This window comes from Phyllobates terribilis, unplaced genomic scaffold, assembly GCF_046119375.1.
Source record: "Phyllobates terribilis strain yellow unplaced genomic scaffold, ASM4611937v1 Scaffold_2__4_contigs__length_985480577, whole genome shotgun sequence".
In the NCBI taxonomy this organism is placed as follows: Eukaryota; Metazoa; Chordata; class Amphibia; order Anura; family Dendrobatidae; genus Phyllobates; species Phyllobates terribilis.
Window position 1 is genome coordinate 359,257,156 of NW_027362762.1, and position 25,097 is coordinate 359,282,252.

The following is a 25,097-nucleotide window of genomic DNA, read 5'->3' on the forward strand; positions in this document are numbered from 1 at the left end:
TCTGCTAAAGGGGAATGGCTGATTAGCTCATGTCAATAGCTTTTGCATAGAAAGAGAATGGGGGACTGGCTTAGCACCGAAAATGAGCCATCCAGCCCCCTTCACGTGTTAACCGTGAAAATCGTGGCATGAAAGGAGACTCGCTCTTAAAAGAGAAGCTGTCGAGACCTAGGAATGTGTCAATATCTTCAGACCAGGGCACCACTTACAATATAAATATATTAGTAAGTTGCAAATATTTTTACTTTCAACACATCTAAAGATATTTTTGCTTATGTGGATAATCATTTTACCAAAAAAAGAAACATCTTCAATATGTCACCACATAATCATGAAAAATTCTTGACCAATATGTGTCCTAAAACTGATAAAGGCATCCTCCAGCATCATCAGGACTATAGCCGGGGAAAGCTAACTCTCCATTATGCTTTGCTATTTCATGAGGTTCACAGTAAAATTCTTATCCGGCAAATAGGCAGCAAACATATATTGGTACGATATACTGTCAAAGCTATTCCCAGATTTCAGTAGCCTTGTGATTTGAACATCTCTAGTAGCTATATACTTTTATATTACTTTTAGATTACTTTTTTATTATTTATGATATGTAGGTCCTTCATGTTGTATTATTTAATTCTCTATTGTGGTAAAATTTAGGTACTCTATAGTGGTATTGATCAAGCACAATATGCCTGTCTTTGTGGCATTGCACGGGCAGCATTACAACAATGTTAATGCTGATTTTTTTGCTGCATTTTGGCAAATCATGCAACTTTTTAAGCTAAACAGTTGTAACACAAGTCAGACACAAATAAAGAGCATTTCTGGTTTTGTGCAAAATTCATGAACCCCATGCGCCATTTTGAAGAATTTAGTGCAAAAATAATCAAATAACACGAGACAAAAAATTAAGTGACTTAACCCCCCCCCCCACAAATGATGAATCGGTCCCATAGCATTCATGCTAATGCGTTAATGCCTGATTGAATGAAGCTAAACGTTTGATTGCTAGAAGTAAACCGAGGAGTTAAAAAAAATGTGTGTTTGCCTTTTTATTTGCGTATGGTGTACATTTAGAGTATTGTGAGAAATAGTAATTTTATAGTCTTCCAGAGATATCCCCAACATGGATTTTGAGTAGCTGGCCTGGCGCAACATCATCTGTGCATCACACTGCAATGATGACGTTATGCCAGCTTGGCTAATCAAATGCCTCTCTGAGGGTCTCCCGATGGACTCGAGTCTCGCTTAAGGATCCGCCTAAACTTAGACATTGCTATACAAAAGAAAAGGAGAAGCTATGTAATAAGGAACAGCACTATACACATCAAGAGAGATACTATATACTAAGGGATGGCACTATACATATCGAGTTTCATTTACAAACAAAAGTATAGAACTACACTTACACTTCTTAAGAATGCTGGCTTCATGATAACATTTCAGTGTGAACAGTTTGACGATTAACCGATGAATGAGCAAAACACTTATTTGTAGGATAAAAAGATCTTTTTCACCACGCAAGAGATCATCATTCTTGGAGTTGCATCATCCTGTGTAGAATGGACTCGCACTGCTAAGAACTATGTCAGGATATGGGAGCATTCAGACTGCTGTATAAATTGGAGCGAGATCAGAACACAGTGCATGGACTGGCTGGTGGGTATCCCGACCTGAGCGTGACAGCTTCATGTATTTCTATGCAGCTGTGACGCTGGGGTCGGGAGAGCCGCTGGCCTGTCTGTGCATTGCGTTCAAATCTCTCTCTGACTTATACGGCCGTCTGACTGTGCCCTTTGTCTGATCAATTACAGATCGCTCAGTGCACATCATTTTCTTTAATCTGCCTGTGCAAGCAGGCTATTATAAAACCACTGATCAGTAATGATTTACCGATCTGCGGTTGTTTAGTATCACAGGTTGGTCTGTATAAACGGACTCTTACTTCCATTATCTCTCAAGTAATCAAGTTATAGGCTATGTGCCCACGATGCAGAAATGCTCAGGATTTTTTCCTGACCGTTTCTGCATCTCCCTGGCAGAAAAAAACGTATGAGGATTGTACATGCGTTTTCCTGCCAGGGACATGCGGAAGTGAAGCGTTCTTCACTTGCATTTCCGCATGCGGGTTGACAAGCGCTTTCCAAGCGATTTTAGCATCACTTGGAAAGTGCTTGTCAACTTTGTCACACTATATAAATCCATGCAAACAGCATGGATTTATATAGTGTGACCGAGAGAATGTCAAAAAATAAAAAAAATAAATATATACTTACCCTCCGATGGCCCGCGCTTGTCTTGCTTCGCTCGGTCCTGGCTGCCGGCAGCGGTAGAGTGAAGGACCTGCCGACGTCAGTGTGACGCTCTCAGCCCTCCCTGGGAAGATGGGGGGTACTCGGAGCCGGGTCGGATGTTGGGGGGGTTGTAGCCGTGGCCTGGACCCGTTCCGTGCCCAGGGCCGTCACATTAAAAGATGTAATGGGCTTTCAGAGTTTGGTGTTAATCGAGTGGATGTAATGTGTAATGACTACGCCACCTGTGGTGCCTGGTGATTCTCCACCAGCGCTGCGGCAGTCCTCTGAGGCGGGATGTAGTGGGAGCAGAAGATGGTACTACTCCCCACAGGCGGAGCAGGGCCTCAGGGCAGAGAGAACAGGAGGATGGGAGTTGTAGTGGGAGATGTGGTGCGGTGTCGTGCGGTGCCGCGTTGCAATAAGAAACCGGAGGCCATAGGGGTAGTCTTCCAAGCTTTATTCACAGTAGAATGCACAGCTGCAACGCTTCTCCCTGCTCCTCATGGCGCGCTGCGGCCACCAGGATCGGGGGTCCGACAGCCTCTGGGTAGTTCAGGTGCTTTGGTCAGGACCCCGCACCAGAGTGTTCCTAGACTTTCCCACTAGGTCCTCTCCTGTCCGTATGTGGTGCGTGCACTAAGGCCGGGTCTCCCTCTGGACTATGCACAGAACAAGGGTACGGGTGGCGACTCGGCTCCGTCCGTTACCCGGTGGGATCCACTGAGCCTCCGGGCTTCTCCGACTAAGACTTGAAGTGACAGAGTCAGATATCGGGGGCCGGTACCCCTTTTGCAGCAGGAATCCCTCTGACTAGGCCAGAATAGTGAGGACAGGTGGCGTATACCGCTTCGTCTGCATCCCCCTGGGATCCTTTTGCCTGCGGAGCTTTACTCCTCCGCTCCCCTCCAGGCCTTCTTAAGTAAGGACTTTGACCGGGTAGAGACAGCCGTTAACTCTTGCCCTTTCCTCCACTCAAGGCCAGAGTACGAGGACCGTGTCCCCATCAACTGCAGGTTCACACAGAAAGCCACGTTCAGCGATGAAGATCACAATCAAAGACCTTGAACTTAAGATGGCTGGCTATTAAATATGAATTTAGTACGTGTAACCTCTAAGTGTGTCCTCCACCCTCACCCACTACTAGGTTCCCCCTTCTTTGGTTCCCCCATCTCCACTTATCCTGGCTGGGGCAACACCCTGGTGCATATAAGCCCCCCTACAGGTGGGAGAGGTGTAGTGATGAATGCAGAGGTGGGGTCCTGACAGTTGCACCATCCTTACCTCGAAGGACAGATACCACACCTCATTAAAGAGATGCAGTACCCCTGTGGCGACCGAACCCTCAGGGGCGCCACATCAGCGTCGCGTGACTCGTCACATGACTCTGACGTCAGCGCAGGTCCTTCATTCCATTGCGAAGTGCGGGAAGCAAGGAGGAGCGCACCACGGGCCGCCGGAAGGTAAGTATACATTTATTTTTTATTTTATTGTTCTTTTACAGCTTTTTTAATGGTACCTGGGTGTGGATGAGACTCTCCTCTCCTCTACACCCGGGTACCATCCGCACATTAGAACGCGCCAATTACGCAAGTACAGATGCAGTCTTGCGAAATTGGCGCGTTCTAATGCAAGTCAATGGCGGCGAAAACGCAGCACTTCCGCAAAATAATTGGTATTGCTGCGTTTTTTTCCGCAATGATAATCCGCAGCGGAAATTTCCGCAGCATGTGCATAGCACATGCGGATTATCATTGGGGGACATGGCAGGCCTTCTACCATGCATTTTTAAGCGTTTCTGCAGCGTTTTTGCTGCTGCGGAAACATTTAAAAAACGTATCATGGGCACACTGCCATACAGTGTAAATACAGAATAAATATTAGCATCCTGCAATTTACAGCTGACGTTATATCTGATTAGAGCAATTTTCTTTCATCTTGTTAAACGTTTACGTCGATATCTTAAAGCTGTAACTGTGTAGAGTTTACCATGCTGATCACTGTGCCCCCTGAAAATAAAAATGATCCTGTAGATTGTGAGCCCTCGCGGGCAGGGTCCTCGCTCCTCCTGTACCAGGCGCCGACTTGTATTCAAAATTAATTGTAATTGTTTGTGCTATTACCCAGCGCAGCGGCGTATGACGTCACTGCCATGCGCAGATGTCAGCTGCTGGCCTCTGATAGGCGATCGTCAAGGGGTCTATAGTGCCTGCGGGCCACAGGTGCAGAAAGGACGTCGAGGAAATGGAGGACAGGTGAGAAGAATCTTTTTTTTTTTTTCTCTTATATATGTATGTGAAGAACAGCACAAGGGACCTTCCTCCAACATGGGGACCAGGATGGGGACCTTCCTCCAACATGGGGACCAGGATGGGGACCTTCCTCCAACATGGGGACCAGGATGGGGACCTTCCTCCAACATGGGGACCAGGATGGGGACCTTCCTCCAACATGGCGACCAGGATGGGGACATTCCTCCAACATTGCGACTAGGATGGGGACATTCCTCCAACATGGCGACCAGGATGAGGACATTCCTCCAACATGGGGACCAGGATGGGGACATTCCTCCAACATGGGGACCAGGATGGGGACATTCCTCCAACATGAGGACCAGGATGAGGACATTACTCCAACATGGGGACCAGGATGGGGACATTCCTCCAACATGAGGACCAGGATGAGGACATTACTCCAACATGATGACCAGGATGGGGACATTCCTCCAACATGAGGACCAGGATGGGGACATTCCTCCAACATGGGGACCAGGATGGGGACATTCCTACAAGATGAGGACATTCCTCCAACATGGGGACCAGGATGGGGACATTCCTCCAACATGGGGACCAGGATGGAGACATTCCTCCAACATGGGGACCTTCCTACAAGATGGGGGACCAGGATGGGGACATTCCTCCAACATGGCGACCAGGATGGGGACATTCCTCCAACATGGGAACCAGGATGGGGAAATTCCTCCAACATGGGGACCTTCCTACAATATGGCGACCAGGTTGGGGACATTCTTACAATATGGCGACCAGGATGGGGACATTCCTCCAACATGGGGACCTTTCTACAACATGGGGACCAGGATGGGGACCTTTCTACAGCATGGGGACCAGGATGGGGACCTTTCTACAACATGGGGACCAGGATGGGGACCTTTCTACAACTTGGGGACAAGGATGGGGACCTTTGTACAACATGGGGACAAGGATGGGGACAAGGATGGGGACCTTTCTACAACATGGGGACCAGGATTGGGACCTTCCTACAACATGGCGACCAGGATGGGGACATTCCTACAATATGGCGACATTCCTCCAACATGGGGACCTTCCTCCAGGATGGAGACATTCCTCCAACATGGTGGCCAGGATGGGGACATTCCTCCAACATGGTGACCAGGATGGGGACATTCCTCCAACATGGGGACCAGGATGGGCACATTCCTCCAACATGGCGACCAGGATGGGCACATTCCTCCAACATGGCGACCAGGATGGGCACATTCCTCCAACATGGCGACCAGGATGGGCACATTCCTCCAACATGGGGACCAGGATGGGGAAATTCCTTCAATATGGGGACCAGGATGGGGAAATTCCTTCAATATGGGGACCAGGATGGGGACATTCCTACAACATGGGGACATTACAATATGGGGACCAAGATGGAGCATTACTACAAGATGAGGACATATCTACAATATGAGGACCAGTACATGGGCGTACCCAGCGTGGGGCGGGGGGGAGGCAGCTGCCCCCCCCCCCTAGAAGCAGGCACGCAAGCCGCACACCAGGGCCGGCGTCAGCACCCGGCGCACCCGGGCAAATGCCGGGGCCCTGAGCAGGCGGGGGGGCCCTCATCGTCAGCGCCCGCTCCCCCCCGCTTGCTCAGGGCCCCGGCACCCGGCACAATACTTACCCCTCCCCTTGCCTCCGGAGCAGCTCCTGCATCCTCCGCGGCTGCTGCACTGTGATGTCTCAGGTCAGAGGGAGCGGTGACGTCTTTACACCGCGCTCTCTCCTGAGCAGTCACAGTGCAGAGCGGGATGAGGTCGGCGACGCTGGAGTCCGGAGCAGCGGCAGCAGGTGAGACGTGTGGTGAGTATTTGATTTTTTTTTTTTATTATATGGAGGCCTGTGGCAATATAAGGGAGGGGGGTGAGGTGGGGGTGTGTGACATCCTGCATGGGGCATTATAAGGGAGGGGGTGTGTGTGACATCCTGCATGGGGCATTATAAGGGAGGGGGGTTGACATCCTGCATGGGGCATTATAAGGAAGGGAGAGGGATGTGTCATCCTGCATGGGGCATTATAAGGTGGGGTGACATCCTACATGAGGCATTATATGGGGGGGAACAGCCTGCATGGGGCGTTATGTGGGGGGAACAGCCTGCGTGGGGCATTATGTGGGGGGAACAGCCTGCATGGGGCATTATGTGGGGGGGGACAGCCTGCATGAGGCATTATGTGTGGGGAACAACCTGCATGGAGCGTTATATGGGGGCCAGTATTCTGTATGGAGTGTTATATGGGGGCCAGTGTTCTGTATGGAGCGTTATATGGGGGCCAGAATTCTGTATGGAGCGTTATATGGGGGCCAGAATTCTGTATGGAGCGTTATATGGGGGCCAGTATCCTGCATGGCGGTTATATGGGGGCCAGTATCCTGTATGGAGCATTATATGGGGGCCAGTATCCTGTATGGAGCGTTATATGGGGGTCAGTATTCTGTATGGAGCGTTATATGGGGGCCAGTATCCTGTATGGAGCATTATATGGGGGCCAGTATTCTGTATGGAGCGTTATATGGGGGCCAGTATTCTGTATGGAGCATTATATGGGGGCCAGTATCCTGTATGGAGCGTTATATGGGAGCCAGTATTCTGTATGGAGCGTTATATGGGGGCCAGTATTCTGTATAGAGCGTTATATTGGGGCCAGTATCCTGCATGGAGGTTATATGGGGGCCAGTATCCTGCATGGAGGTTATATGGGGGCCAGTATCCTGCATGGAGGTTATATGGGGGCCAGTATCCTGCATGGAGCGTTATATGGTGGCCAGTATCCTGCATGGAGCATTATATGGTGGCCAGTATCCTGTATGGAGTGTTATATGGGGGCCAGTATTCCGTATGGAGCGTTATATGGGAGCCAGTATTCTGTATGGAGCGTTATATGGGGGCCAGTATTCTGTATAGTGCGTTATATTGGGGCCAGTATCCTGCATGGAGGTTATATGGGGGCCAGTATCCTGCATGGAGGTTATATGGGGGCCAGTATCTTGCATGGAGGTTATATGGGGGCCAGTATCCTGCATGGAGCGTTATATGGTGGCCAGTATCCTGCATGGAGCATTATATGGTGGCCAGTATCCTGTATGGAGTGTTATATGGGGGCCAGTATTCTGTATGGAGCGTTATATGGGGACCAGTATCCTGTATGGGGTATTTTATGGCAGCCAGTATACTGTGTGCAGCGATTCTCCGGTTTCTGAGCTATTGTGGAATTTACAATAGATATCACTCATGTAATGTAAGAAGTGAAATCTTTGCATTGTACTATATATATATTTCTCTTCGGTATCTGTGACCATGGCTTGCCCCCCCTAGTTTTGATCCCGGGTACGGCCACGGACCAGTATGTGACATTATGACAATATAGGGCCCAGGATGGGAGACATTACAACAAGATGGGGACCAGTATGGAATATTACGACAATATCGGGGACCAGTATGGAATATTACGACAAGATGGGGACATTACAAGATGCAGACCAGGGTGGGGCACAATACTACAAGATTTTTGCCAGAAAAACCTCAAAATAAAGCATGAAAAAATATTTTGCCACTAAAAATGTTGCTTTATATATAAACTAAAGTAAACAAAAAAAAAAAAGTGCACGTTTATTATTGCCACATCCGTAACGACCCAAGCTATAAAAAATAAAACAAAACAGCATAAATGTTCAAAAGGTGTATAGAAAAAAAAAAGTGATATCACTAAAAATCTCACTTTGTCCTGCAAAGAATGCGCCCCCCCAAATTCCATTTTTTTTCCCATGTGTGGCCCATATACCCAGCCAAATTTGAGACCCCTGTGTTAAATGGTGCTAAATAATGCAGCTGGCGCAATGCTGTGGTTGCACCAGCTGAGTCATAGAGCCACCAAGTATGGCTTCCTGCAATTCTCCACTGCCTGCAGCAGAGCTACAGAACTGCTCCCTTCCTGAGCATGTACCCAGGCAGTAGCCAAGATTGGTCCCATCACAATCTGCCTCTGATTGTAGCAAGCCTTGTAAAACTCTATTGTAACCAACATCATATCTAAAACAAAGTTACTTGTGTTATTGGCAGATCTGATCTACTTGTGCTAGGACTAGAGATGAGCGTTGTTCTACTCGAACTGTTCGCCAATCTCAAATTCGAGCTGTTTTGGGCGGTGTTCGAGCCGTTCGGCGAACACGAACAATTTGAGAAAAATTCGGCTGTTCGAGGTTATGTTCGATAACTGTTCGTGCACCAAAATCAGAACTGGATTTTTTCTCAGTAATGATGAAAATTAATGTTAATACGCAGTTTGAGTGTACAGCGGGGTGGGGGGAGGGGCAGGGGATGGATCTCTGCAGGAACAATGAAGATCTCCATTTTTTTTTTCTCTTTCCCGCATTTACAGTGGGGAGGTGCAATCTGTCAGCCTATCAGCAGCGCACACACGGAGCGAAGTGCTCTTTTTCACACAAGCAAGGGCATGTGTCATTGGCAGTGTATGTCACATGTCCTTGCCCTATAAGACCAAGCCATTTTCCCCGTCGCCACCATTTTCTCACTGCTGCAGCTGCGTGTTAGACGGCACCGCTGTTGCTGTGTGCGCTATACCTTGTTAATTTCAAGCCAATTTTCGCACAAATCTACAGATAGCTTGGGAGTAGGGAATAGTTGTGATTGCAGTCCTTTTAAGGACTAGGTTACAGCATTTCCTACGACTTTTATCAGGCAGGTCTGTGCTCTTAAATAGATAGGTTGTGGGAGTAAAGACTAATTGTAATTGGAGTCCTTTTCAGGACTAGGTTACATCAGTTCCTATCAGTTTTTGCCAGGCAGGTCTGTGCCAGTGCTGTGCAAGTTTTTTTCACAGCATTTGGCTGAATCTAGCAAAGCTAATCCTTTTTGGCCTATTGCAGAGTATGTTAGTCAGTGGAGTAGCCTATCTGTGTTGCAAGATATACCACCTGTGTATAGAATACCAATTTTTTTACTGCACCTAGTGAAGTAAAATCTTTTGGGCATAGCATCATTCTATTAGTCCATCTATACTGACCTCCATCAGGTTGCAAATTGAATATAATTTTTTTCTGCATCTAGCTCTGAAAAAATATTGGGCTTCTAGCTGTGTGTGGGACTTGTTGTATTAGTCCATCTATACTGACCTCCATCAGGTTGCAAACTGAATATATTTTTTTCTGCATCTACCTCTGAAAAAATATTAGGCTTCTAGCTGTGTGTGGGACTTGTTCTATTAATCCATCTATACAGACCTCCATCAGGTTGCAAACTGAATATATTTTTTTCTGCATCTACCTCTGAAAAAATATTGGGCTTCTAGCTGTGTGTGGGACTTGTTGTATTAGTCCATCTATACTGACCTCCATCAGGTTGCAAATTAAAAATAATTTTTATCTGCATCTACAGTACCTCTGAAAAAATATTTGGGCATCTAGCTGTGTGTGGGACTTGTTCTATTAGTCCATCTATACTGACCTCCATCAGGTTGCAAATTGAATATAATTTTTATCTGCATCTAGCTCTGAAAAAATATTTGGCCTTCTAGCAGTGTGTGGGACTTTCTCTATTAGTCCATCTATACTGACCTCCATCAGGTTGCAAATTAAAAATAATTTTTATCTGCATCTACCTCTGAAAAAATATTTGGGCTTCTAGCTGTGTGTGGGACTTGTTCTATTAATCCATCTATACAGACCTCCATCAGGTTGCAAACTGAATATATTTTTTTCTGCATCTACCTCTGAAAAAATATTGGGCTTCTAGCTGTGTGTGGGACTTGTTGTATTAGTCCATCTATACTGACCTCCATCAGGTTGCAAACTGAATATATTTTTTTCTGCATCTACCTCTGAAAAAATATTGGGCTTCTAGCTGTGTGTGGGACTTGTTCTATTAATCCATCTATACAGACCTCCATCAGGTTGCAAACTGAATATATTTTTTTCTGCATCTACCTCTGAAAAAATATGTGGCCTTCTAGCAGTGTGTGGGACTTTCTCTATTAGTCCATCTATACTGACCTCCATCAGGTTGCAAACTGAATATAATTTTTTTCTGCATCTAGCTCTGAAAAAATATTTGGCCTTCTAGCAGTGTGTGGGACTTTCTCTATTAGTCCATCGATACTGACCTCCATCAGGTTGCAAATTCAAAATAATTTTTTGTCTGCATCTAGCTCTGAAAAAATATTGGGCTTCTAGCTGTGTGTGGGACTTGTTGTATTAGTCCATCTATACTGACCTCCATCAGGTTGCAAATTAAAAATAATTTTTTATCTGCATCTACAGTACCTCTGAAAAAATATTTGTGCTTCTAGCTGTGTGTGGGACTTGTTCTATTAGTCCATCTATACTGACCTCCATCAGGTTGCAAATTGAATATAATTTTTATCTGCATCTAGCTCTGAAAAAATATTTGGCCTTCTAGCAGTGTGTGGGACTTTCTCTATTAGTCCATCTATACTGACCTCCATCAGGTTGCAAATTAAAAATAATTTTTATCTGCATCTACCTCTGAAAAAATATTTGGGCTTCTAGCTGTGTGTGGGACTTGTTCTATTAATCCATCTATACAGACCTCCATCTGGTTGCAAACTGAATATATTTTTTTCTGCATCAACCTCTGAAAAAATATTGGGCTTCTAGCTGTGTGTGGGACTTGTTGTATTAGTCCATCTATACTGACCTCCATCAGGTTGCAAACTGAATATATTTTTTTCTGCATCTACCTCTGAAAAAATATTGGGCTTCTAGCTGTGTGTGGGACTTGTTCTATTAATCCATCTATACAGACCTCCATCAGGTTGCAAACTGAATACATTTTTTTCTGCATCTACCTCTGAAAAAATATTGGGCCTTCTAGCAGTGTGTGGGACTTTCTCTATTAGTTCATCTATACTGACCTCCATCAGGTTGCAAATTCAAAATAATTTTTTGTCTGCATCTAGCTCTGAAAAAATATTGGGCTTCTAGCTGTGTGTGGGACTTGTTGTATTAGTCCATCTATACTGACCTCCATCAGGTTGCAAATTAAAAATAATTTTTATCTGCATCTACAGTACCTCTGAAAAAATATTTGGGCTTCTAGCTGTGTGTGGGACTTGTTCTATTAGTCCATCTATACTGACCTCCATCAGGTTACAAATTGAATATAATTTTTATCTGCATCTAGCTCTGAAAAAATATTTGGCCTTCTAGCAGTGTGTGGGACTTTCTCTATTAGTCCATCTATACTGACCTCCATCAGGTTGCAAATTGAATATAATTTTTATCTGCATCTAGCTCTGAAAAAATATTTGGCCTTCTAGCAGTGTGTGGGACTTTCTCTATTAGTCCATCTATACTGACCTCCATCAGGTTGCAAATTAAAAATAATTTTTATCTGCATCTACCTCTGAAAAAATATTTGGGCTTCTAGCAGTGTGTGGGACTCATTGTATTAGGCCATCTATACCAAGCTCCACCAGCTTTGAAATTAATAATAATTTTTAGCTGCATCTAGCCCTGAAAATAATTTTTCCCAATAGTGGTAGCAATAGAAATATGGGGCGCGCGCCTGGCTAACAAAATTATACGCTTCATAACACAAAACACCAGCCTAGCGCACTGCATTAATAAGATGGCATCATCGTCTCTCCCAGTGCTAGGCCTACTACGCAGGCTAGTATTCCTGTGCCTAAAACACAATGTATGGGTCCGCGCTAGCCACTATGCTGAGGGGTATAAAGCTGCTGCTAACGCTTTATAACAATTCAATTGGCAGATTTTCACAGAGCTCTTCCACAACGCCCACCCATCGGGCAACAGTTGCCCACCCTCCCTATGGGATCTAGTGGCGAATAGTTGATGCCATTAATCAGAGCGTCAGTTGCCCCGTCAACGTGGCAAGCATACGGTAAGGCATGGGAAGAGTGGACACGACTAGTAGCAGGCAGACGGGTTGACCAATGTGAACAAGCCAGATCACAAGTCACCATAGAATTTCTCCACCAGCTAATGATGAGGGGCATATCAGGGGCGTCAGCGCAGCGGTGTCTGACTGGAGTAGCATTTCACTTCCAACTACTGAATTGGGGAGATGTGACAAAGATTCATCATCAGACAATCCATAAAAGGGTGGAAAAGGGGTCAGCCAAGTCAGGAATGTAGACGTCCCGTCCCGTGTCACTAAAACTGATTTCTCACATCTTATCCCTAACACCATTAACATGACACTCACAATTTGAAACAACACTAATGTCTACTGCATTTGTGATCGCCTTCTTCGGGGCGCTATGTATAAGCGAATTAGTCCCTCAATCCAAAATTACCACCAGTGGACGCTTATTACACCAGGAAGTAGTCATAGCCAATAATGCAATAAGTGTACGCATACACCAATCGACGGGCAGGGGTACTTGGGTACTTCTACAACCCACAAACGGTACACTGAGTCGGGTAACAATAGTAAAAACATATCTAACCATCAGATCACAAAGTAATTTCTTCGTATCACACATTGATGGAACGCCATTATCAAGATACCTGTTCCAAGCTATATTTAATAAATGCATAACATCGGCAGGGAACCATCCCAAAGATTACGGGACACACTCATTCCGCATAGGTGCGGCCACGGAAGCAGCAAGAGCAGGACTGTCAGAAACGGAAATTCAGAGGATAGGGAGATGGCGATCCACGTGTTTGGCGAGATACATAAGACCGGACTTGTTATCCTAACGTGGTTTGTTTCTTTTACAGGTGACACTAAGCCAACAGTGTGAGTGATAGGCCACTCGTATATATATTGGGCACAAAAAAGGGCGAAAGTCCGCCCAGGCGGGAGGAAATTAGAGTTTCATAACACATATTTCAACTGGAGAGGTATTAGAGGCCTGCTATGGCCACAGGTACTAATGGAGGTAATCAAGGTAGGGAGAGAGGCAAGAGGTCCGGTCATCTTAGTTATACAGGCCGGGGGAAACAACCTAGGTCATCACAAGAGCGCATAACTAATGGCAATAATGAAACTAGACACTGAGCGCTTCAGAGAATTTTTCACAAAATTAGCTATAGTATGGTCAGAGATTGTGCCGATAGCGGTATGGCAAGGTGCGCGAGACATCACGGCCATCGAATGGACAAGGCGGGTAATAAATATTCGGATGGCAAAATTTAGAAGAGACAGAGGCGGTGTAGTGATACGACACCGACAAATGGAAGGAGATAAAGCAGGCCTCATACGGCCCGACGGTGTTCACTTAATAGATATTGGACTGGACATATTCCTGTCAGGACTCCAGGACGGAGTGGAACAAGCGTTAAGAGTGATGGGTGGGGGTCAGAGTCCTGCATACGAGTACGCTGGATCCTCCGTGGCCTGGAAATAGAAAGGACATGTTGGAGAGTTAAACTTGTTGGCCAACTTGCCGGAGTGGGGACCTAGGGCATGCTGCAACAAGCTGAATTATTTTAGAAATAAAATGCCTTTCTAATGGAATGAGTATAAAGAGTTAATAAAGCTGTGACCGATCCTCACCCATCGAGTTGTAAGAGTTACATTATTGGGTTGTCCATGAAAGGGGGGTGGTAGGGGGGCTGAGCATCTGTGTTTGGTTGGGGGTCCCCACAGTCTGCCTAGGCTAGATTAATTTAAAAATTCTTATTAGATACACAGGCGGTGCAGCTTGCTTCGCAGCTGGGCTACTACGCCCAAAGTATTGCCTAGGCTAGATGCAGTTAAAAATTCTACGCTGACTAGCAGACACTGAAGATTTGGAGCAGACCTCTGAGTAAACAGCTCTTCAGACTCAACCATCTGTGTTACCCCAAGCCATAGTGTATGTAGTTTCTTACAGTTAAAAGGGGGGGGTGCGACCCAACCCACCTGGAATTGACGATGCCAACGTCACGTAAGACACAGCAAGGGGACTCCCAAAATTGTGGCACAGACACCACTTAACCCTAGAACGCATACCTGTGGCCTTGCAGGCCCGCCCAGTTAATTGTTTTCTATTTTCTGCAAGATTGCTTTAGTTAGAATTTTGAAACTCTAGGTATTCTTCATGTATATAGTTGTTTGTCATTTGAGTTTGAGTTATTCCATGTTATTTGCACACGGGCCTAAAGGGCCCCAGGTATGTGAAAGTGTAGATTTTTATGGTCATGCGTTCTAGGGTTAAGTGGCATCAATTGCCCCACTGTTGCTTAAAATGGTTGGTGAGGTGATTTTACCAAATCCCCAAGCTTTTAGTCTCCCAAGGAAGACACAGGGGTAGAAATGTCCTTGCGAATCCATGATTTGATCATCTTTATGAACGTGAGTCTGTCTACATTCTCAGTGGACAGCACACCACCAGCAGCGCTGAACACACGTTCAGAGAGAACGCTGGCTGCATGGCATGACAAGATCTCCAAGGCGTGAGTGGCGAGCTCCGGCCATTTTTCCAGATTGGAATACCAAAATGAGCAAGGGTCCAGTGACACAGTCATGGCTTCGATGTTCACTTGGAGATTCTCCTGTACCATCCTCTCTAGGCATTGACTATGTGTCAGACTTCTTGTCTCCTGTGGCCTTGCAAAGGATGGTCTAAAAAAGTGGTGAAATGATTCCACAAAATTGCTGTTACCAGCAGATACTGTGTTACTGTTACTGTTTGAGTGATGAAGACTCGACAGTCCCACCGTTGGCAAGTTAGAACTGTGAGATTCACTACGTGCACCACTGGTGTTTTGTGGAAAAGCACATGTAAGATTCTGCAACACATACTTCTGCATTCGTCAATACCTTTTTATGGCAGGAATTATTTTGGCAAATATACTTTTGTACCAGGGATCTAAGAGTGTGGCAACCCAGTAGTCGGGATTACTTCGAATTCTGACAATCCGGGGGTCATGTTGCAGGTAGTGCAGCAAGAAGGCACTCATGTGTCTTGCGCATCCAGAAGGACCAAGTCCTTGTTGTGTTGGTAGCGAGGTAAGAATCATGCTTCCTTCCTCTGCCCTCTCCCTCCAACCTCGCACAACAGAAATGTGATCAAGGTCTCCCTCATCTGATGAGTCTTCCATGCCCATTGCCAGTTCGTCCTCCAGTTCTTCCTCGGCTTCTGCACCTTCCTCAACAGTTTGGCTGCTACCATGCGCCCTGGTTAATCCCTCTCCCCCACCCTCCCATGCCTGCCGCCTTGGTGCTGCCAACCGTCTGGACCTTGGAGATGTTATCCCTTCCGCATACGACTCCTCCTCTACTTCCTCCACCTCCTCTTGTCCCACCACCTGACTCCGAATTCTGTTTAACATGTGCTCCAGCATGTAAATCACCGTAATAGTCATGCTGATAATGGCATCGTCAGCACTAAACATCTTCGTCGCCATTTCAAGACTGTGCAGAAGGGTGCATAGGTCCCTGATCTGAGACCACTCCTCCAGCGTGATTTGCCCCACCTCTGGATCTCGTTGGCCCAGGCTATACGTCAGAACGTATTGCACCAGGGCTTGTCGGTGCTGCCACAGTCGCTGCAACATGTGCAGAGTTGAATTCCACCGTGTCGGCACATCACATTTCAGCCGGTGAACTGGCAGGCCCAACGACTTCTGTAGAGATGTAAGTCGTTGAACTGCGGGATGCGAACGGCGGAAGTGAGCACACAGCGACCGTGCACTCTGCAGAAGGCCATCTAGTCCGGGATAGTGGGCTAAAAATTGCTGGACAACCAGGTTCAACACGTGAGCCATACAAGGCACGTGTGTGACATTGCCCCGGCGAAGTGCCGCACCCAGGTTTGCAGCATTGTCGCACATGGCCTTCCCTGGTTGCAGGTCCAGTGGAGACAACCTTTCATGAAACTGGGTCTCCAGAGCTGACCAAAACTCCTCAGCTGTGTGACTCACATTTCCCAGACATTTCAAAGTAAACACTGATGCGTTGAGCCCTGCTGCCACCATAGTAAGGAGGTGTGCAGGATTCCTTCTGCGCAGTTAGAAAGCAGGTGGCATTACCAGACAGGCTTTGGGTGCAGGTGGAGGACCGAGAGGAGGTTGAGGAGGCAGAAGCAGTGGAGGAAGTTCGAGATAAATAGGATTAACACACAACTCGTGGGGACGGTAAGACTTGGACAGCAGCCCCTTGTCCTGCTGTCACCATAGTTAACCAGTGCCCAGTCAGCGACATGTAACGCTCCTGTCCATGCCTTCTTGTCCAAGTGTCTGTGGTGAAGTGCACCCTGTCACACACACAGTTTCTCAAAGAAGCGGTGATGTTGTGTGCGACATGCTAGTGGAGCGCAGGCACACCTTTCTTTGAGAAGTAGTGCCGACTGGGCATCTGGTACTGGGGCACTGTGACGGACATAAGGTCTTGAAAATCCTCTGTGTCCTCCAGGTGGAAAGGCAGCATTTCTGTAGCCAACAGCTTGCAGATGGTGAAATTCAACCTCATAGCTTTCTCATGGCTAGGAGGAAATGGTCTTTTACTTTTCCACATCTGAGGGACCGAGGGCTGGCTGTTGTGCTTAGACGGTGTTGAGTAGGGTGTCCCCGGCAACTGCCGGTCTGTGAGGAAGATGCAGGCGGACATGTTAGGTTGCCTTGATCCAAAGGTGGTGCTCTCGATGTCGGAGAGCGCTCAACACTAGCAGGTGTTTCCACTTCCCAATGAACTGACGACCTGCCAATCACACTGGCTGTTGCGGGTAAAGAGGTGGCAGGTCTGCGTCCAAAAACATGTGTGACTGCTGTCCCCCCAGTCACAGAGGATGAAGAGGCTGCGGATGCACAAGATGGGGCAGACGGTGGTTGGCCCAGCCGGCTAGGCCGCATTGTAGCACAGTGAGCTTCCCACTGCAACTTATGCTTCATATCCATGTGACGGTACATGCATGAAGTACTCAAACTATGTATTTTTTGGCCTCTACTTAGCTTTTGCTGACAAATATTACAGATAACACGAGTTGGGTCATCCTTATCGATCTGAATAAATGCCCAGGCTATGCAAGGCTTAGAGCCCATGTGACCTGAAGAGCCACTACGACTTGTGGTCAGAGGTAGAGTTGTGGTTGAGGATGCAGTTGTTGACATGCTTCCAGTACTCCATCTCTGTTCAGGAAGGCGCAACCTAACCTCGTCGTCAATAGCATCTGTGATGCCCCGCTGCGCTTGGTATCACAGATCCTACAAGAGTGCATTGATGGAATCCTCCACAAGAGGCCCCCATAAACATTCACACATCTCCACCTTCCACCTCAGACCAGCAGAGGGAGCCCGTTAGGGATATAAATAGGGAAGGTGGAGCTAGGCAGTTCAGTTCCTCTGAAGAGTTCCTGCAGTAGAGAAGCCTAAGAGAGGTCAGTCTGCAGTGGAGCTCAGTCTAGTCTAGAGAACGCAGTTAATAGTTCAGCAGTGGAGCACGAGGCTCCTGCTTGCTAGATTCAGGAAGCCCAGATAGAGCTTAAGGTGTGCCGGTGCCGTAAGATCAGTGAAGCGCGGCAAGCTGCCGTTAGTGTGTATAGCCTAGTGAGGGCCCGAGTAGGCCGAAGGCGAGTGGCGAGTTAGTAGATAAGGGGCAGAGGAGCTTAACCAGCTCACCCCGAAGCATTTACTGGACACAGGATCCGAGCTTACCGGTATCTCTATGACCCGGTAAGGCATAACCGGAATCCCTGGTGAACTACAAGTCCCAGAATCGCTAAGGTGCTGATATGTAACAGAGCCAGGAGATGCTTAGGTCCCGCATACTGGGAGCGTGAACTCCAAGAGAAGGCCCTACCACAAGGTCAGCCAGCGCAGGACAGAGACAAAGTTAGGCCTAGCTCCAGGCAGGTCAGAAACTTACTACGCAGAGGCAAGAAACAGGAGGCCCTACACCCGCTCATTGGGGAGGATCCTGATATGCACCCTTCACCCTACAGTGCTCTGGGATGTGCCTGAATTTCCACCAGTAAAAGGTACTGTAGTGACTACCGTGTCCGTTCCCGTTCTTGCTCTGACCCAGCTGGGTCTCGCCTGTCCTGCATTCCCCCTGCATACGCTGCCCTGAGACCTAGCTCCACCTGTGGGGAGCTATACCATCGAGCTGCCTTATCACCGGCCTCAGTGGACTGCTGCAGCGCTGGTGCTTGTCACCAGATACCACAGGTGGCGTCATGAACTCTTATAAAATTAACAATTATCCACCCTTTTAAAGAGAGACCCCAGGGTACGGGCCAGGGAGCCGACCACCGCGACATCCCCAAGGCCAGGCAAATGCCCGGGTACCGAGTCATCCCCATCCCCAGGGCTAGTCACATCCTCCTCCACCTCCTCTGCTGACCTCATCGACTGTCTGACTGTGGGTTGACAGTAAGTGGGATCTCCAACCTCGTCATCATCACCCTGTGTGTTATCACACCCGTCGCCCTCAGAGCCAACCTCTTCCTGCCCTGACCGAAAAGTCAAGTTGTCGCTCCAATCAGGTATTTGAGTCTCATCATCGTCTTCATCATTGTCTCCACCAACAGGAGTTACAGTTTGGGAACAAGGGTCTACATTATGCTCAGAACCTTCTTCATCTGGTCCTGGATCCAACTTATAAAGATTCTGGGCATCGGATCAGATCATTTCCTCATCTGGATTAACAGAAGCTCTGGAGCAGACCTCCGTTTCCCAGGCTATAGTATGAGTAAACAGCTGGGCAGACTCAGCCATCTGTGTTACCCCATACTCAGACGGGCAGCTGGAGACTTGAGAGCTGTGAGGAAGCAAGTGCGATTGGGGTGACACCTCTGAGGACTGGAGTATTTGTGATTTTGAAATTGAGGTGATGGAGAGCCCACTTGAAGGAGCACTTGATATCCGTTGAAGCACCTGCTGTTTTTGTGCCTCATCTAGAATTTGTAGCGATGGGCGTGTCCGTAAGAATGGGATCGTATCACATTGTCCACGAAAAGAAGTCGACATCTTAGTTTGATGGTCTTTCTTCTGCAGATGTTACTCCCCCCCCCACCGTGGGGGGCCTCGACCCACCGGCGGACAGGCACCAGTATTGGGATAGGGGGGCTGGCCGTCAGGGTCCACCGCGGCTCTGGCACAAACCCGGCGACACAGAGGTGGCACAGGCAGGAACGGACTGGCCGTGTCGGCTTCTTACTTTTTGGATTTTAGAAGGGCATGACATGCCTATATCTGTGTCTCCCCCTCCTTTTACTCCTCCACCTCTTTTCTTTTCGCATGACTATATGTACTTGTCACTTTTCCATGTGTTAGTTGTGTCTTCTGAGCAGTTTGTCAGCTTTTGGACACCTTTGAAGGTGTTTTCTATGTGTTTTTGTTTGCCTGCCATTGGTTTTAACGGTGTTCGACGAACCGAACCGAACTCGAACACTACGGGGGTGGCTCAACACTAGCTAGGACCTAGCAGCTCTGCCATGCTGGGCAGAGACCAGGCAACCATCTGATTGATAGGTCCTAAATAACCATAGGGAGCTCCGATGTGTCTGTTCGCTGCATAGAGCTTACCTAGTGCTATGTAGCGTGCAAAAGCGAAGACATTATGAGCCCCAATGGGGATGGTGAAGATGTCTAAGAAGATGCGGAATATGATGGCGCTATGTAAGCAAAGCATAATAGAAACAATTTACCACTTATTATATCTTCTCCTCAGGGTGCCTGTATGTATCCGATAACTGGGGACAGGACCTGCTCCTGCAGCTTTAAGTTGTGCAGTAAATTTGCAATGGTGTAGAGGGGAAGGGAGTTGAGGTTCATTATTTGGTTAAATAAAAAGTTGTGCTAAGATTAAGTTTTCATCTGCAGTAGCATTATAAATGTTCTAATATAAGTTATTATAATTTGTAGTTCTGCCTCATTTACAAAACAACTGGACACCCACCTACATTTTTTTTTCTTTGAGTGGGAGGAAATCTGATTGCTATAGGCAATAACACTAGCTTTTCTCTAACAGTTTTGAAACGAGGTGTAGATGCTTAGAAAGCACAGGTAAGGTCGGCTTGAAGGGAACCTGTCATGTGAAGAAAAATGCGCTGGCAGCACCCTGGGGTCTAAGTGCCGGCATTGAACAGCTTCAGAACACTATTAACCTGCAGATTAACCCCATATCTGTAGGATAATAGCGTTTTTTCATGTGACAGGTCAACTGTCTTGAGAACTGTCTCAGCCACACAGCACTGATCAAAGTGTCTCAAAACTAAAGACATTACCTAGGAAATCTGACTATTTGTAAATGCTGCCAACAAGCCACATTTATGAAAAGCGGCATCATTCTAAACAAATTGGGCATGTTGGCCTTGACTGACATTGCCGGTGTGCCTTTTCCGCTTGCACCTTTTTTTTTTCCTGTATTTGCCAAATCCCCCCTCAGAGTTTCGTGATTCCAGATATTTTCACCTTATACATAAATTGCATTGCAGCTTTACTCCAGTCCACCCCCCCCCAAGCCCTTTGAATTTTTTATATTTTTTGCAAAAGGTGTGACTGCTCAAAGTGACAAAAAAAAAAAAAAAAATTGTAAAGACATCATATGTCTTTGCGTCAAATTCATTAACCGTTTGCGCCATTTTAATGAATTTGGTCGCAACATACATCAGCATATACCTGGAGGGGGGGGGGGGCGGGGAGAAAAACAAAAAACAAAGAAACCATTGAGATCAGGGCCATTGACTTACAGCCAATTTAGGACTGCACCTGCCTTTGATAACCAATGCCCTAAATCTCGCAATGTTTAAAATGATACAGACCTTGGCTTTGAAAGTATAGAGAAGATCAGCATTTCATAATTTTGACTGAATCCAGACTCAGCAGTAAGCCAGGCATGTATATGCTCTAGTTTTATAACCGGACATGTATGGCTCATTGCTTCAAACAGGGAGAAAAGAAAACAAGAAGCCCTACCTTATATATCATTTGCTACTTCATGACAGTTCTGACTCACTAATTGGCGTGCAGATACCTAGTTGAAGATTTTCTTGCAGAAATGTCTGCAACCTTGTTACTTACATATATCAAGTTTCTATAAAGAATGTCTTACCTTTATTAGTAGTCAGGAAAAATGTGGCCACTCTCCAATTCCCATATGCATTTGAAGCCTTTAAATTCCCAGATTTTTCGTTTTTTTTTTTTTGCCAAACCAAAACAGCAGCAGGTCTTCTGACATCACAAGAGAAGACTTCAAATCATCCATATAAGGGTGCAGTCAGACAGCCGTATAAAAATCGGACCGAGATCAGAATGCAGTACATGGACTGGCCGGTGGCTCTCCTGACCAAAGTGTGACAGCCGGCCAGGCATGGTGTTCCAATTTATATGGCCATCTGACTGCACCCCAAGCATGAATACACCATAAAAAGTGAGGGCTCATGCAGACGTCCGTGCAACAAGGTCCAAGCTCAGACCGGTCATGGGTCTCCTGACTTGAATGACTGAAGTGGTCATGCTCAGGTTGGGAGTCCCTTGGCCAGTCTGTGCTTGGACCCTTAAGGAATGAGGAGAGTGGAAATTATTGGAGTGTTGTGTCATACATTTTCATTTGATTGGCATTTTATAATCCTCCCCACTAATAGATTCAAATATGTCCTAAACATTAATTGGCATTTATAGTATAGCCCCATGATAGTGAGTGGGCAGTAATTTAAGATTGAACAATTCATCAAACTGCAAGTGTACTGTAACTTTAAAATTCTCAGCAAGGAGTAGATTCAGCAATGCAATTAAGTGTTCAGAACTATAATTAGATCTAAAGACTTTAGAACAAAAAGCAGGCTTAAAATACGCACTCAAGACGGTTATTAAACGTCTCATAACATATTAAAGCCCCAAAAAGGGTCAGAAATATTTGCCATGTATGCCTTAAGACTAGAGACAAACCATCCCATCTCAGTAATTAGATTGCAATTACCAAAAGGACGTTTGCCAGCTTTCATCCGCGCATGTAGTAGGCTGTGGTCAGCCAGGAGTCTAATGAAGGAGGCTACAGAGATTAGTCATGGTACATTTCTGCAGGCAATGTTGCAAGATCAGATTACCTCAAAAAACAGGTTTAAGAAAAAAAAAAAAAATTCTCTCTCATACACAGAACATTCATGCAGACCATTTAGCCCATTGAGAGCACGTTTGGTGCAAGGAAACATTAACCTAGGATTTGTAGAGGAATTACAGATCTAAAAATTTTTTTTTTGTAAGTTTAGAGTTCAGCATGTAGCCACTTACCTCTGTGTTACCCAGCCCCTCCCTTCTCATTACAATGGCCTAAAAGTTGAGGGAAACATTTGCTGATTGACATGGCAACTTTAAAGAAAATATTTCTATATATCTTAACTAAAGTCAGATGAAAAATTGTTAATAGGCCAATATGTATGCTACAACGTTAAGTTTAGGGAGTCATAATTGAATGCTTAACCCAAGTTAAATACCCCGTGTGGAAGGGGAAAGAAAAAAAAAAAAAAAAAAAAAAAAAAAAAAAAAAAAAAGATAGAAGCAGTACCGTCATGTGGTCGGTCAGCACGGCACAAAAGAATAAATTAGATTTCATGAAAATGGAAAACAGAGCCCTTTGTTTTACCCACGTCTCCTCCAGCAGTGACTTGGCAGAGATAGAAAAAGTTAAAACACGAATCAGAAAATATTTTATACTTTTTATTTGCATATTGAAAAAAATTGTGCATTCCAATAATTCAAATCATTTTGAACAAAAAAAATGGCACTCGATTTGACTGCATTTTACAGCTCGCCGGACCTTGGTGCAGCTTTCCAATCAACTCATCACCACATATGTCTGGATATCTGTAGTTCCACTCAGATTCTCCTTTCATCGTGCAAGGTCGTTCATGCTACCAAAACCAAAGCCAGCCAGACAGGCAGATGGAAAGGCAGCGCCTTCATTCAGTGTTCAGTAGTTCTTTATTAACTTTCTGTCGGTGTAACGGGGCAGCACAGTAAACGTTTTTCCAACCTCTTTGTTGTTTCTTACAAAGTTAAACAGCTAAAAAGAAAAATAAGAAGGCAATGCTTGTGGAATGTACAGTGCATATAGGGGTGATGGGGTTCATTAGGATTCAGACGCTTGTTTCTCTTGTTCAATTGCTGGGGGGAAAAAAAAAAAAAATGAAAAAAAATTAATATTTATCATACATAAATGTTTTACAACTCAGAACAAAAGCAAAATATTCTATTAAAAATAAATAAAATATACTCACTTTCTTTAGAAGGAAGAGGATTTTTCTCTTGCGTTTCTGTCTTTTTCAGCTTGGCCTTATCAAATTTCTGAATCTCACCCATATCTGGTTTGTCAGCCATTTTATAGGATGATCTGCACAAAGGAGAGAGAAGAATGAATGTTAGAGCGCCACCATGCCTGCACTGAAAAAAGTGTCACTTGATACAGGGGCTGCCACGCCCTCGTGCCCCCTCACTTTTATAGCCTCAGATTTGGAAAACTTAATAGTTTAGAGCTAGGTTTACTTCTATTAATCCCAAATCACATTACAGCCGGAATAAAAAAAAAACCACAGCAACACCATCTTCGCCAATTAACGAGACATAACGACCTAATCAATAATCTGGATGCATGCCAGAGAATACTAATGGGGGGTGAGCAAGCATGGTGGGTAGCAATCCCTTGCTGGCAGATGAAGTCATACATTCTTCCTTTCTTACAAAGGGCTGCAGCTAACTCAAGGAGCCTGAACCACCGCCCTATTCTTTAGCAACCCCCACTCCTCTTCAGCAGAGCAGCTACATACCTCATTGCAATGAGTGTTATTCCAAGGCATCAGTTTAAGATCCCTACTGGATTTTTGTTCCTTTTTAAAGCCATTGTCATAATCTCACCATTACACGACAAGGCTAAGCAACAATCTAGATATACTACAGCCATCTGCTTAATACCAGGGCTCAGTTACTGGCAAAAAAGATTAAAATAACCATAGGAAGATAACTGGGAAATTGAAATTTACATGCAAATCTAATAACGTAACATACAATACAAGGACAAAAGGAAGCAAAAACCTCTACTAAACCACAAAGGTCAAACAATAAAACCTATAATACAATCAACACCTTCCAAACAAAGCACATTAACAAATACAATGTAAATTGGGCAGAAAATCTCCCATCTACTTACCAGCAACACAAAACACACGCAGAAGAGCTCCTTACAGATGCAGCCTTGAGTGGGAGAAGAGAGTGCTGCTCCTGCTTTTATACAATCTCCTCTATGCAAATGAGGAGTGATGTCATCCCTCTGTAACTCTTTGTTGCCCTTGCCTTCCTTTTCTTCCTATTCTCATACATTGCCTTCTATTATTTTAATAAGACGACACAGCCAAACCCTGGTAGTGCATTCTGTAATGTTTGTGAATAGCCATGCAGAACATTAGGCGAGGCAATAGCTGCTGGTTAGAGGAAGCCTTAAAAATACAGGGTATTGTTTGATACGTGTTATTAAAGGAACAATGCGCGGCTGCTTTAGTGTTTTCAGGCCATGCTGTTTCATTTTTCAGCACTGCAGGCCTAGATGTTGTGTATCCAAGAGGGGGGGTAATCAT

At 45.8% G+C, this 25,097-nt stretch overlaps 1 protein-coding gene across 1 annotated transcript; it reads right to left on the minus strand.

Moving 5' to 3' along the window:
• Positions 1 to 23,174: 23,174 nt before the first annotated feature.
• On the minus strand, positions 23,175 to 24,831 carry TMSB4X (thymosin beta 4 X-linked). The gene is made up of 3 exons (XM_073670479.1): positions 24,674 to 24,831; positions 23,748 to 23,860; positions 23,175 to 23,634 (listed from the first exon to the last, which is right to left on the minus strand). Exons 2-3 carry the CDS (start codon positions 23,845 to 23,847, stop codon positions 23,600 to 23,602), a joined length of 135 nt encoding a protein of 44 aa, XP_073526580.1. The 5' UTR covers positions 23,848 to 23,860; positions 24,674 to 24,831; the 3' UTR covers positions 23,175 to 23,599.
• Positions 24,832 to 25,097: the final 266 nt, after the last annotated feature.